Source organism: Macadamia integrifolia, chromosome 1, assembly GCF_013358625.1.
Source record: "Macadamia integrifolia cultivar HAES 741 chromosome 1, SCU_Mint_v3, whole genome shotgun sequence".
Lineage (NCBI taxonomy): Eukaryota > Viridiplantae > Streptophyta > Magnoliopsida > Proteales > Proteaceae > Macadamia > Macadamia integrifolia.
In genome coordinates this window covers 13,222,123-13,237,964 of record NC_056557.1, presented here as the reverse complement: position 1 = coordinate 13,237,964, position 15,842 = coordinate 13,222,123, and the positions used below count along the sequence as shown (strand labels likewise).

The window sequence follows — 15,842 nt, the reverse complement described above, 5'->3', positions numbered from 1 at the left end:
TTTCATTTGAATTCCAACATATACCCCCTTGTATTGACATGCTTGCATGTGGTTCCAACCATTGTTGTTCATTTTCTAATAATCCTATATTTCAAAGCTCTAATTTTCTACTTAGGCAAACCTGTTTGAACTAAAAGTAAACATGTAAGGCATAATAGACTTCCTTGAGCTCACACACCTTAGTCATTCTATAATTATTTGTGATAGTAGTTTCTTGAAAGACACAAACATGGCTGGTGGTTTGGTGCTTTTGAGCATATAGGTCTCCCATTTTTAACCAAAAAAAAAATCTTTTTACTACCCTTAATATGAGTAATAGCATAGAATTCTGCAAAATATCTCTCTCTCTCACTAAATAATCTGAGAGTGCAAGAACTAACCAGGTCGTGGAAATCTGGAGTGAGAAGTGAAAGCTCTTGAATTTTTTCGGGTGTGGGTGAAAGGATCATGGGTTTAGTTTGGGTATAAGGATTAATAGTAGAATCACTTGGTCTGTTGAGATTAGGGATGCAATCATGCAATAGGTTGGGCTGGCCCAGGTTTTATAAAACTTGCGTCCAATTCTAGGTTCAGTTAACCTAGGCCAACCCAGCCTTAGCAGGCTGGGGTATCCCAAATCAGTCCGGCCCTGATTGGGCTGAGCTAGGCCGAGTTTTTTAAAATCCAACCCAATCCAACCCAACCCTATGTTCCCTTAACTCAGCCCAGGTCTAGTTTGGGTTCAGCCCAAACCAAGCCCGACCTTGTTAGCTCCTAAATTTTGCCATCTCAGGACCAGAGCTGGCACCGATTATATATATATATATATATAAAATTGTATTCAGTATTCAGTATTCAGTATTCAGTATTCAGTAATTATATATATTCTTTTTACCCACACACTTTTACATTAAATATATTGGGTCATACTGAAACCGAAGCTTCAAACTAGGCCTGGTCTGGCCCGGCCCAACCTTGGGCCTAAAAACCCTTCCCTAGGCTCAGGGCTGGCTCAGGTTCACCGGTAGAACTTGCCTCTGGTTGAGATGTTGAGTCTTATAGTTATAGTCCCACATTGGTTTGTTTAGGTCTTCAATGCCTTCATATACTTGAGAAGCTTTCTCCACTTAATGTTTGAAGGTTTTAGTTTGGATCTTCAACATGGTTATAATCGTGTTGAGATAAAGTAGGTTGTGGATGAAATCATATCTAGAACAGCCTATCTTTTTGGATTGTAAAGCTTCATAATCCAAATAACAAAGAAGGGTTATGAATTGCCCACTCCTTTGAGAGAAAGACCTTGTTGATACATTAACTGTGGTGACTACTAAAATTACCTATTGGATCCGAGGACTACATGGGCTCACAAGAAATATAGCCCACCAAGTTTTTGTTTTTTTTGTCGAAAAGAAGCCCAGTAAAGGTGTTAAATTTGGAGCGTGAAGTAGAATTATCAAAAGTGAATCCGTTTTAGGGACCAATATTAATATTACATATTAGAATAATTTATGATTGGACCGATAAAATGATGTTACAATATATGTGTAAAGTTCAATTGATCCAAAATACAGCCAATAGCAATCTTAGGATCAAACAAAAACACTCCTGATTTTTATTTAAAAAACGATATTTGTATATTATAATTATCCTTCATCTCTACCTGTCCACCAATACGGGTTTGCCCTCAAGATTGGGATCGACCTTGGCCAATATTGATCCCATCCCCCCAATTCTGCTCCATTCAATCTGATTTCTTAAAACCTTGCATACAACATGACCAACTAATTCCTATTTATCAGTAATCAGTAGGAATCAGCATAAACACTAGAAATCCAATTAGGATTTTTTTTTTCTTCATTTTTTTGGGTAAAATTTTAAAATAAATCAGTTGAAAAAAAAAATTTAAGGATAAAGTTTTCCTACACTAGTGACTGAACGAGATATGACCTCTCCCCCTATATCCTAGGGTTGTGAAACGTCACAGTGTGAATCTAGGGCATAGTGCACTAGTTGCAGCTTTGTTTGTGGAGCCTGCGTTAGATATGTGGTATAGGGATTAACTCCTATCACATGCATTCCCCAATACCCCTTTCCTCTTGTGTTCCTGTGAGTAAAATCCTCTTAGACAGCTCCTTAGGATGCACCAAAATACTATCAAAGAGTCATGCCCCACACTTTGCATACTACGGTCCAAGAGAGTAAGAAAAGAAGCATTAATGGAGAAATTGTGGTCCTCCTCCATACCCCGGATGCCCGGCCCAGCAAGGTGGGTAGCTTTTAGCCAGGTAGGTATCAGACAATGTGTTACATTTTGGGCCCACAATGTCAGAAGTCTTCAAAATTTTTTGGTACCTTAGAGAAGCACTTGATCTGTTTTTGGCTGCCAAGGTAGCATGGTACCTTATGAGGTATGATAATTGGGCCAAAGTAAACCATCGGCTGATAACTCATGGGGTTGACTAATCTACCCACGCCCATCACGTTCATGGATGATGATGATGATAATGATGGGTCAGTTGTCATCATGTCATAATTCATGACATCATTATTACTACTACTGTTCTAACTCCTACCTCAAAAGAATAGATGGGGAATCCTCCAGAAATCAGCATCCAACCCTGTAAGCTTAGGAATATCCTTCTTTGAGAACTCTCCAAATGTAATGGATGGGCTGTGTGACCTATTCTGAATAACAATCCAACTACAGAGGCCCAGGCCCAAAAGAAGTCTGTAGAGCTGGACTGGACCATGGAGGATGGAGCTAAAGCATGTGCTGTCATACATCGCATGTGAGAAGCAGAGAATCTCACGTGCACTCAGAGTTTCAGTTGACAGTGGTAAGTGGTTGAGTTCAAAGTGACCCATTTTTAATATTTTTTTTTAAACTTAAATCCTCCTTGTTTATCTCATTGTGGACATTTTACAAACATAATATAAGCCTCTAATTTGAATCTAATTAGAAAGTGACCAAACTCCAGAGAAGCAACCTCTCAGCTTCTCCAGCTCTCAATTCAACAAATACTTGTTTAAATATAGGGCTAAACACAAAACCCAGATCTTAGATCCCAACTCCTCTACCATAAAAATAAAAAAATAAAAAAGATCCCCACTCCAAGCAAACAAGACAGAAAGCTTTTGTGATAAAAAAAAGAAAAGAAAAAAAAAAGAAGCAATTCAAAAATCAAATACAGAAAGCTCTCTTTGGATTCTAGAGTTGATCACTAGGTTTATTATAAAGAAGGACAAGGATACGCAGCCTCCAAGAAGATTTGAAAAAAGATAATATATAGATGAGAGAGATTGATTGATTTTTCAGTCGACATAGTGATGAACACAAGTAGTATTTACCTTCCCCAATACTGTCCACACAACAGTGCCGCACACTGCCACAGCAGTACTACCACCACAATGCCAAGCAACCCTACACTCCACCAGCCATGTGTAAAATCTCCTAAGCTAGCTGGCACCGACACTCGAGCTCACCATCCCAAAGCTTTGGTCCTCTCTCTCTCTCATTCTATAAATACCACAGCGACACCATTGAGTCCTTCCATGCTGTGATTGTGAGTATTTTCACTGCCTAGAGACTTGTTTTTGTCTGGGCTCTTGCTACATTTGTCCAGAATGGCCTCTAAAGCTCTCATCTTCCTCATTGCGTCCTTTCTTTTGCTTGCAACTAAGGTATGCCTCTGCCTCTGCCTGTTTCATAGCTTTTGCCTTTTTATGTTCTTGAAGGCTCAAACGCCTGATTTGGGTTTTGTAGGCTTCATCTAAAGACGATGAGGATTTTTTCTCTGAGGTAATTTTGACTTTCTAAAGAGATGCATTGTTCTATCACCCCTCTAGTCATTTTTCTTCTCTTTTCTGTTTCACAAGAACAAGGACTCTTATTGAGAGAGCCTATGCAAATGGGTATGAAATGTTTTTTTCTTTCTTTGTTACATAGGTTCTAGCCAAGACACCTGCACCAGCCCCAGCACCAGTCAAGGCACCACCTCCAACTCTCCCTCCGGTGAGCATTACAGGTGAGGTATCATAGTCACACACACTCCTAAAAAAACCTCCTTTTTATCATCTTTTGTTTACCCTTTTCTTGCTGTGGTGGATACAGAGTGTCCTCGTCTGTGTGGAGTGAGGTGTTCTCTGCACTCTAGAAAGAGACACTGCACAAGAGTGTGCATGACATGCTGCCAACGCTGCAAATGTGTTCCACCAGGTACCTACGGTAACAAGGAGATGTGCGGTAAGTGCTACACTGATATGACCACCCACGGCAACCGGCCCAAGTGCCCTTGAAGCTTTACATTGTGTCCCAACTTCTTAAATTCATTTCTATGTTTTAGGCTTTGGTAGGGAGATGAGAGTGATAGATAGGTAGTTTTGCCTGGCTTCATGATCTTCCCAGTGTGTGTTTGGCAGTAGTTTTTTGGTTCACAGTTCGTGATCTGTAACATTGGCTTTGTTGATCTGCGTCTGCTACATACATTTTAATGGACTTTGTCATTCCTATTATGTATTAATAGTAGAAGTGATTTAGTATGAGGATCTGTAGGAACAATGATCTAATTAATCTCTTTGATCAATTCCTCTTGGGTTAGCTACTAAATCGCTCTGAGAACAAAAGAGACTCTGTTATGGGACCCCAATGGCCCAATACCTTCCGATTGGATGAAATTTTGCTGTTAGTTGCCGGTTGCAGGAACATATGTGCTCCACAATAATACGAGAAGCCGTACTGGTAATGGTCAATAGATCATCCTACAATAAACCTGAGCACCAACCCATCGTATTAAATGCCCAACAACAAACTACCATAAATTACAAAACACTACCACTAAGAAATGGGTAATTTAAAACCCCCCCCCCCCCCTATGCGGGTATTATAGTAACATTTCTTTTTTCACTAAATTAGACTCAGACCTCCTATCATTGTTAAGTGAGGAGTTAAAATATCTGTTATACCCTTTTGACTAAAATAACTTCATCTCTTCAGATTTCTCGTCTATGGGTGTCAATATATAACCTTTTATTGAAACTGAAACTAATCGATTATAATCGAATCGCATCGTAGTAAATTGATCCGATTTTGGGTTTATAGGTCGGAATCGAATCGAATTGGATAAAAAAAATGAAGGAAAAAAAGTAGAAGCAAAATACTAACTGAGATGAGAATTTCACTTAAAACATAATCATAGTTAATTAGTTTTAATATGTTTTGTCTTTTTACATAGAAAGTATATTGTACTTGACAAAATAAATGTATATTGTCATAACTCTTTAAGAAATTTAATATATGTGGAATTCACATTAGTTGTAGGAAGCAAACCATTTTTTAAAACGACCGATTAACTCCATGTAAATTGGTTGTGATCCGAATAACAAAAACTACTAAAACTGAACCGTATGAAAACGATTTTGATTCACCTTATTCCTATCCGGTGCGATTTTGGTTTCACCTTGTCAAAATGTAAACTGAATAACCAAAACCTCACCGTTTGACATTCATACTCCCGGCTTTGCCTTCACCTTAGTTCCCAACTGTATCGCCAACTGTATCCCTCCTTTCTTCAGATCTGACTTCAACAACGACGCTGACAAGGCGTCTGGATCTTCACTGGTGTTTGTCACCGTTGTCCTCAGAACGGTAGTGTTCTTGGTGTCGTGGGTATAAGCCAAGAAAGTCTCGTTGCCGACGAAGATGCTGTTGGAGGCCATTCAGCAACACCTGAATGCTTTCCAAGGCTGTTGGTCCATGTGGGCCAAGCTATCGTCCATCTCTTTTTCAGAGCGGATAACGGAGTTACTTGGATCGAGTTTTTGAGGGGTTATATTAACTGCTGTGGAAGGAAGACTGTCGACGTCTCTCAACAATTTATATCCACTTTATGATGTGGGCAGTGCAAATGCTGGAAACCCTTCAAACTTGGAATTCGAATCTGATGAAGCTGATAGTAAGATCTGGATTTTTAATGCCCACTGATGCTCTTTTGCTTCTTTGGGTGTGTTGGGTCATGTCACATAGCTTGAGCATTTTGGAAGTTTTCGAGGGGAAGACTAATTAAAATATTCTGGATATAAAGCAATTAGTATCGTCAGCTGATGAGGATAGCAATTACAAGAAAGTATATGTAGGCAACACGGTGAAATTGTTCAAACAGGTTTCGGGGTAAGAAAAAGATGACAGAATACTTGCTTGTTCTGATCGAATTTCTTGCGAAATTAAACTTATCCTTCGTCTTCTGAGGATCATTGATGTGGATGAACCTGGCCTCCTCGTCTGTAATCTCCTTCTGAGACGAGCTATACCCCTCAAATTCAGCACCCCTCGACCCATATCACACATGCTTGGATCTTGAACGGCCATAGCTTCCCTCTCTGGCCGAGTTCCTACTGGAGTCTTTGGATAAGATTGACAGACTTCGCCAAGAAGACGGGCCAGGGCTGTGGATCAACAGCTAGGTTTTGCTTGTCCATTGCAAAAACCACAAATTGATGAAACGAAGGAAAATTACTGTCGAAGGTTAAGACAGGATGGGGATGGGGAGTTATTATGTGGGTATTTTAGGTACTTCATATTTAGTAAGGGTAATTTGGTATTTAAAAAAAATGTATAGTAACTAACATCAACATATAAGGTATTTTTTGTAATAGTGACTGACGGTTGAAAGTCTGAGTCTAATTTGATAAAACAGAGGAGATGTTCTTATAATATTGAAATTCTATAGGGTGTGACGTTTAAAATTATCCTTAAGAAATAAGAACTCATGATACTGGGTAGAAATCGTCTGAAATTCGCATCGGTGCAATTCCATGCAATTCTACCCCAGGCAATTGACACGTGTCCCTGGGGTATATCCACGGTTCAGATTTAATCCCCACAAACCACTGAACAAACCATCTTCAACCAAACCAGTGGAGACCAAACCGAAACAAACCGGTTCGATTCATTATTTGAAATAAAAATGTGATGTTTTCCCTCTCTCTCACTCTCTCTCTCTCTCGGCCTCTCTCTGTCTCTCGGCCTGAAAGTTCGAGATCTGCAAGCAAAAGCTCAAATCTCGGTCGACCTCTCTCTCGACTCTCCCTCTCTGTTCCCTATACCGGACGGTGACGGAACTCTTGGGGGTTGTTGGTGTTCTTGCCGAGTTCGATCCACCTGCAACTGCTGCTAAACCAGTTGCACCACCAACAGAGATAGCCACTGGAACTGGATCTGGGTCTAGTTGTTGTTGTTGTTGTTGATGACGATGATGCTGGAAAAGCTGCTGCTGGGGACGTAGATGGCGATGATGATCTAGGGTTTGAGATGATGGGTTGAGAATTGAAGTTCCATTTCCATTCCCAGTCCCATCTCTTCTTCTTTCTTCACCACCTCCTCCTCCTCCTCCTCCTCCTGCCGGTGTGATCACTACCTTTGAAGATAAAGATGATTCTCGAATGGGAGGATTATAACTCAAGGAGCTTATTGGGATCCCTATTTCCTTGTCTTGTTGACCTCTCAATTCCATTAAATTTCTACGGTGAACTTTTCTTTTTCTCTTTTTCCTTGATCTAAATCATCATCATCTTCATGAAACATTCTTCTTAATCCATGGATCTTTTTTTCTATTCACAACCTCAACTCATCTTATCAAATCAAAGATGGGGAAGTAATCGAACAGAGAGAAATCAAACAAAACTACAAAGTTCAAAAATTCCCTTCAAAAATAATATTTGTTTTCTCCTTCTCCTTGATTATGACCTTATTGGTGCTTAACCCACCCACCGTTTTCACTAATTTAAACCCCTTCCCTAAGACGTAAGCAACTGATCGAGGAGTTGGTGTGAAAGAGATTAATCCTGTTGTTCCAAAATAAAAAATAAAAATCTTAAAAAAAGGAGTAGAAAATTCGATGGGGCCCTGTACTTACCTAATTAAAATAAAGGGCAAATCCACTGTAGAGAAAGCAAAATTGAGAGAGCGAGAGAGAGAGAGCTGAAAGTGAACGAACCACCATAACTATCGACCGCTAAACCTCACCTGGTTTAGAGAGAGAAAAAGGGGGGAGGGGTGGGGGACTGGGGGAGTATGGAGATGGGGCTTTGCTTCCTATAATCCCACCGCCGATCAAACTCCAACAAAGAACAGAATGGTTGCTTGTGCTGGAGAAGAGTTAAGACCATGAAAGACATGAAACTGATAAGATTAAAGGGGAGGGGGACCTCTGTGCTTTGCAAAAACACCGACAAGGTCATGGGTTCATCCTTTCCCACGCTTTGTAAACTGGTCCCGTCCGATCTGAGCTTTTGCTTGCAGATCTCGAACTTTCAGGCCGAGAGATAGAGAGAGTCGAGAGAGAGAGGCCGAGAGACAGAGAGAGTGAGAGGGAGAGGGAAAACATCACATTTTTATTTTAAATAATGAACCGAACCGGTTTGTTTCGGTTTGGTCTCCACTGATTTGGTTGAAGATGGTTTGTTCAGTGGTTTGTGGGGATTAAATCTGAACCGTGGATATACCCCAGGGACACGTGTCAATCACCTGGGGTAGAATTGCATGGAATTGCACCGATGCGAATTTCAGACGATTTCTAAACCCCCCCCCTCCCCCTCCCCCTCCCCCTCCCCCCGATACTACTTCCTCATCAGAATCTCCTCATTAACTTTTCCCCTCCTCCATGAGAAAGGCTTGAAATGCTATGAAACCTATATCAGCATTTTATTGAAGAGCCTATGGCCTATGGGCACTTAGGCTTGTTCCCATGTGTTTCCATATCAGTGTAACAGCTTCCACACATTTCGTTCACCCAGAAGTCCCCGGAGGAACACACTTGCATCTCCTACAGCAAGTCCCGCATGCTCTCGTGCACACGTTTGGCCTCGAGTGGGTACTACACTGCACGTTACACAACCCATCACAATCTGCAACCAAAGTACCAAACCTCACCATCATCAATATCTATGACCAAAACAAAGAAATAAAGAGAGGCTTAGGCCATTATCATAGACTATTAAGAGTCTCACATCGGTTGTGGATGATTCAACGAGCTACAAGAGGCCATCTCATCTAAAGCCAATTGGTTTTAAGATGAAAGTTTTAACATAATATATGAGTGGATATGTTAGGTCTCCATCGATGATGGGTTTCTTACTCAATAATATAGAAGCATACACGTAAGGGGAAGTATTGAGATCAATAGTCTCACATCGGTTGTGAATAAATAGATGAACATGTATAAGATCCACAAAAGACTATCCCACTTAAAGCCAATTAGTTTTAAGATGAAAACCTTAGCATATACAGACTTCCCCTTTCCTTTGCCTTGGTGCAAGTAAATCCAACCCCCATGATTTTGAACACACCTATATCTAGATTAGCTATGTGTCCAATCTTAGAATTTAATTCAATCAAATACTCTTTTTTGTATAAGTATGCATCACGTGTATATCGATGGCAAGTGTATTACTAGTCTAAACATTAAAGTGCATTCTCATTTCCCCCCACTCTTGGTTGGAATAGACAGAATAGATTAAAAACAACATAATAAAGGATGGTTCAGTTTTGTTTGGTGATTTCTGAAAACGTTACTTCCATTGTTACATGGATAACTACTATTATCATAAGAAAAAGAAATAATTAAACTAAAGAAGAAATAAATATATATTTACGATGAATGTCAATGTCTCTTTTGTTTTAAAGCAATAGTCATCCTTGCTAATCTATGAGCCACCGACATGGGTGTCCATCAATTGGTTTGATTTGATTTCGATCGGGTTGAATTGATTTTGATGTGGGAATCAATAAATTTGAAACCAAATCAATAAGAGAAGGTTCAATTTCAATTTCAGTCTGATTGGGATTCATTTTCTTATCGGTTTCTCTTACCAATTTGGTATCAATTCAGTTTACCATGTATAATGTGATTACATTTTTAGCCGGTTCCACAATACACCAATTCAAAGGCGATCCAATAAGCCTTAGTTTGATTTAGGTCGGGTCGGGCTAATATTGCCGGCCTGGTTCAAATTTTGACACCTTTGCCACTGAGATCAGTTGTCTATCTATCTTAACAATAATTATGGACCCAACAGAACTCAGACCATGAAATATACTATGCAATGATGAAAACATAAAAACACGAAGAAACATATTCAGACCGATAGGTCAATGGAAGGACACACGGGAACATATTCAGAATTAAAAGAGCATGACTGAATCCCATACGGTTTCTACCTTCGTAGGGTCAAAGCTGCCATATATTTTAGGACAGTCCACAGTAGAGAGCCTTTGATACTTGTATACCGAAAGAAGTGATCAGTGGCAATTCTTGTTATAGGCCTTATTAATTACCCTTATTTGAGAATTAATCAAAGATTTTGCAGCGACATTAGTAGTAAGATACCCATTCTTAGTTAAAGGGCAGATCCAAAAGTCATCATAAGGTTCCTGCTTAATGGATTATTAAGAATAGCTTTAGCTACCTAGCAGGAAAAGAGATGTTGGAGATATGAACAAATTAAGTGGCTAGGACCCAACAACACGCTATAATGTTTTTGATTAGCTAAGGAATAGAGTGAAAATTTTGATCAAGAATGTTGATAATAGTAAAAAAAAAAAAAAAAAAAAACAGCAAGACCTTCAGCGACACAAGCATGAGCGAAGCCAATTCCGAAAGAAAACCCCTAGAGAAAGGAATCGCTATGATCTCTAAAAACACCTCCAATACCAGTAAGACTTGGGTTTGCTCCTGGAAGCACCATCAACATTTATCTTGATATAATGAGGGTTTGGAGGAGACCATCTAACTAATGTAGTCCGGCATTGGTGATAAAAAATTTTAGACATGAAATGCTGATTCAACTCCATTAAGTTCCAGATAATGTTTCTATCTGACTTGTGAAGATTCTGAAAAACTTTATTAATTAGCAGATCAAGAGTCAAAAGTTTGCCTTGCAAAAGTTTCCAAGAAAAAAAACTGAATTTTCAGAATGGCATATGAGTCCCAAAGTTTTAACCACACAGGATTGGGAGTATTGCAATTTGATCCCAAAGCAATCATGGATGCTGATGAGACTGAAAATACACCCGAGGTGGTACCAAGCCAAATGAACTTGTCCTGAGCAGCTCGCTAGGAGAAGTGAATTGGATTAATCCCCCAGGCTATTTCGGGAGGCCACCAATGAAAAATTAAATTTTGGTTCCAACATCAAGCATTCGGAGTAATAAGACTAGAAAGTGTTTAAGGAGGTTCCATAGGTAATGGAAAGGGAGTTGTAGGAGGAGGAACATTTGGGATCCAATAGTCTGTCCATGGATTAACCATGGAACTATCACCAACTTGAAGAAAAAGTCCCTGATTCAATAAATCTCTCGCACCAAAAATTGACTTCCATCCCCATGAAGCATTATTGGGACAATTAGCTTTGAGAAAAGTAGTTTGTGGGAAATATCGATTCTTCATTGATAAATTTGAAAAAAGGAGTTGTCACCTGCGTTTAGCTAATAGAGCTTGATTCATTTGAGCCGAGAGCTTTAAATTGAGCCCACCACATCTTTTGGGTTGGCAGATAGTTGACCAACTGAGAGTGGGCGTGAACGTAGATTCTCCATTTGACCAAAAGAACTTGGGACCTAAAAGAATCCAAAGAATTATGGATGGAGGATGGAAGTCTGAAGCATGACATATAATGAAGTGGAAGGGCTGATACAACTAACTGTATAAGAGTATGCTTACCTGCAAAACTGAGAAACTTACGCATCATTTGACAACGTTCTGTTTCTACCATTTCTACGTTTTCTTGTTCCCAGAAACGAAGAAACAGCCTAAAAAGTGTTTGATAAAGTTGTTATGTTTTACCGGCTTCTAAAATTTGATTTATGCCTATTTACAATTCTAGAAATGACTTTGACGAAATAAGTCAGACTTATTCCGTCATTTCTAGAAACAAAATTGAGAGAAAAAAAGGCTTTTTTGCCCAATAAATCTCTCAACTTTATAAATCTAAAAAGAGACAACTGAACCCTCTCTCCCTTTTGAGCAGCTGATGATACTATTGAGTTTTTTAGTGGCATTATATCTGCAAAACTTTTTTAGAAACAGGTTTATCAAACACCAAAAAATCCTTTTCTGTTTCAAAAACATGAAAAGCCGTTTCTACTGTTTCTAGACATAGCAACAATAGAAATGTTATCAAATGGTGCCTTAGTTTTCCAATTTTGTAAATGTTGACTCACCCAGGTGCACCCAGGTGATGAGAGTATTGCAATCCGATTTTGATAATTTGCCTCCTACATAGTGGATTCCCAAATAGCCATCCAATCTAGAAGAAGGATGATTGAGGTTGCTACTCAAATGCGGCATTTGAACTTGAGCACATACTGAGGCTGAACTGAAATCTCATTTTTGCTAGATTTAAATGTTGTCCTAATTGACGACAATATTCATCTAAAATTGCATTAAAGGCATGAAGTTCTTGTGAAGAAGCCTGACCAAATAAGGTACAATCATCTACAAAAGCATAATATTACTAGGAGGTTGTATAGGAACGAAGAAGTTGTTAATGGAGGGTATCTATGGATAGGTTCAAATTATTACTATTTACTAATATCACCCACATTCAACAAAACATTTTCTTTAGAGGAAATTACACTCCCCTCCCATGTATGTTTCAAGTATTACACTTAGACCTCTGTGAAGTTTGAAATTACAACTGCACCCTATGCTGTTAATTCTGCTAGAAGTTCATGTTAAATGACTCATTTACCCCTTCCCCTTTCTTTAAAAAACACTCTGAGGACACTGTCTTGAGAGCCGATTGAGGGTTCATCAATTTGGATTTCTTGGAGCTGTTGGAGGGAGAATCGGTGCCCGACTCCGATCTCCGATCGAGGGTTTCTTGAGTCCGATCACCTGAATTGATTGAGGTACTAATATTGTGAAGGTAAGAACACCTCTTTTTCTCCCTTCTTCCACCTCTTTTTCCACCCTTTTTCCACCCCTTTTTTCTGAAATTCCTTGGCCTAAGATGCAACACGAAACAGAGAGTTCTTAGTTCGAGAGTTTTAAGGTTGTGTTTCTACATAATTGGACTCAAAATGTAGATTTCATCATCATAAGTTTACCAAATATTAGATTAATGGAACTGGAAGGTGTGACCACCAATCTCACTTGCATTACACCAGTCTCCATATAGGTTAGTTAAAAGGAGATGGGAAAAAACATGACAGTTTGATGCGAGTACTGTAGCATGACAGTTTGGCATCAGAGTAAAGAGTTCATGGTGTAGAGAAAAGAGTAAAGAGAAATATGCAGCAGTAATTTGTTGTAGTACAGAAGGCTTTAAAAAGAAAAGGAGAAACAAACCATTTAAGGCCAGAAACAAGAACTGGTTGCCCAACAATGATGAGGGTTAAATTAAGGGACTTTAAAAAATGGAAAGTGACGGAAATTAGTCTCGAGCACAACCATTTAATTACTCCAGCTAGTGTGCAATTCTATAAATCTCATAAAAGAACAGGTGTTGGAACCAAATGGAAATCGTTTTTTAGATAGCGAGGCTGAATTACAAACAAATAAGTTGTGATGTTGTTGCAGATTGTGAGTCAATGCATTTCATTCCTGTCTTGAAGACAAAATGTTGTTTTGAATCACAACTCTCTAAAGTGTATACAAATGATATCTTTCAGAAGTTTCAGTAATTTGTTTTGAATCACAGTAATTTGTTGGGAAAAAACATGACAGTTTGATGGAGATGAACCACCTTTGATTTCAGAAGTTCAGAAACCATGGAGGCCGTTTGATAACACTTCCATTCCTGGAGAGTGTTCTTTTACAGAAGTGTTCTTTTTCGATTCCATGCTGTGAAGACACTCTGGGGGAATAGAAACAGCGTTTGGTAAAACTATTTCGGAAATGTCCTTAGAACAGGAAAAGAACAGAAACAACGTTTGACAAACACTTCTATTTCTGGAGAGTACAATAATAAAAATTCACTTTTGAACAATGAAATCAATAATTACAAACATGCTATTATGGTCAAATTTAACTTAAATAAGGAAATAATTTGTTTATGAAATTATCTTTTAAAATACTATTACTTAAAGGAAATAATAAAATATAAGCATAAAGAGTTTCCACATTTATCTTAATAAGAAAGCAAAAGTCTACTATTCAAGTTTATAGGAATTATAAAATAAAAATCATAGCTGCAAATAGGTGTCTTGAAATTTTATTACATAAACAATCAAATCAGGGGGTAACCCTTATCTACTGCCATCTGATTTGCAATTTGTATCCTTAGCTCATTCATCTGTCTTCCTTATACACGTTGACTGCCCTGATGAATTGTAGTAGAAGTACTAGCAATATCACCATCTTCTTGTTCTCCGTGAACGTTGACTACCCTGACTCTCTCTTCATTAGGATCATAGTAGTCATCTTCCCCAAATTGTTGAAAAAGTGCATCTGCTATTTGTTCAGATTTAATATAGTTATGAAGTCCACAACAAGCTATCACAATATGACTTTGGTAACTAAGTGAGAATTGAGGCATGTTTTTTAAAATAGGGAATCTTGATTTTAAAATCCCAAAACAACGCTCAATATGATTCCTTAAAGAAGAATGTCTATAATTAAACAATTCCTTAGTACTTTTGGGTTGTCTTCTTCCTCCATTATAATCTGGTATATGATATCTCTCTCCTTTGAATGGTGTCAAGTATCCATTCCTACTCGCATATCCTGAGTCTACAACGTAATACTTCCCTACAATATGATAAAGCAAGACATTAAAAGCATACACAATAATCATTTGCATACGTGATAATTTGGGAATTGATATACCTTGGGGAGGATGAGGAAATTGCAAGGTAGGATCCTCTAGGGCTCTATTGAATATACGACAATCATTTGCACTGCCTTCCCAGTCCACATATACAAAAGTGAATTTTATGTCAAACGAGCAGGCACACATCACATTTTGGGTTGTTATCCCCTTCCATCCTCGATATGGGATCTGTTTTCCCTTGGGAACTATAGCAGTAATGTCATGTCCCGTTCACACAGAACCGGACTGGTGACTGGGTTAACTCCGGTTAACCCAAACCTGCCAGGATCCTCTGATACAGTACCCAACCACAGTATACACACATCTAAAATAAACGTTCAAAAGTTTCAGTGTAAGACTTAATTTACTTGTAAATACCCCCAATATACTTGATACCCAAATTGTAGTATATAGATAAATACATGTGGCCCCGCAGGCATGATATTTACACAAAAAGAATAACAATTCATGTATCAAGTACACAAAAAGGGGTCATCAAAAGAATAAAAAAGAAAAACTTTGTACGGTGTCAATACTACGGTCCCACAGCACAGCCCTCGCACGCGCAATCCGTATCGTGCTCATACTCCTCAGGGACCCACCAATCCTCATCAGGGAACTCAACTGTGGGGCCCGATCCTTGATCTTCAGACAGATGACCTGCAGAATCATCTAAAAGAGGTGTACACGTGGGATGAGCTCACTAGCACAGTAAGTGAAAAGAAGGACCACACAACAATCCACACAACAATCACATCTATATGCACTACATGCTATGCAATTCATTTTAAACCTCATCCACCTAAACATTACTAAGTCCTTGGTTTAATGCTACTACAACCACAGTGCGCGTATACTTCGGGTACGAGCTGCGAACTCCATCCCGCAATACGCCCATAGGGCTGTCGGAGAAGGCCCACCGTGAGTACTCAGAAAAGTAAAGCATGCCGACTACCGGCTCTCAACGTAAAAGTAAATGATAGAAAGTAAAGGTGCTGACTCCAATAATTTAAAAACAGTACGATTGGCCCTCTTGAATATACCACCAAGGTTACCGA

General features: G+C 38.9%; 1 protein-coding gene across 1 annotated transcript; it reads left to right on the top strand.

Moving 5' to 3' along the window:
• Window positions 1-3,499: 3,499 nt before the first annotated feature.
• Window positions 3,500-4,518, top strand: LOC122075031 (gibberellin-regulated protein 14-like). The gene is made up of 4 exons (XM_042639978.1): window positions 3,500-3,660; window positions 3,743-3,778; window positions 3,926-4,004; window positions 4,091-4,518. Exons 1-4 carry the CDS (start codon window positions 3,604-3,606, stop codon window positions 4,273-4,275), a joined length of 357 nt encoding a protein of 118 aa, XP_042495912.1. The 5' UTR covers window positions 3,500-3,603; the 3' UTR covers window positions 4,276-4,518.
• Window positions 4,519-15,842: the final 11,324 nt, after the last annotated feature.

Bases quoted from the DNA above. Each gene is read 5' to 3' on its own strand.
- LOC122075031 (XM_042639978.1), top strand. From the start codon at position 3,604: ATGGCCTCTAAAGCTCTCATCTTCCTCATTGCGTCCTTTCTTTTGCTT. The intron at 3,661-3,742 runs GTATGCCTCTGC...TGGGTTTTGTAG, and splicing joins TTCTTTTGCTTGCAACTAAG to GCTTCATCTAAAGACGATGA. The intron at 3,779-3,925 runs GTAATTTTGACT...TTTGTTACATAG, and splicing joins ATGAGGATTTTTTCTCTGAG to GTTCTAGCCAAGACACCTGC.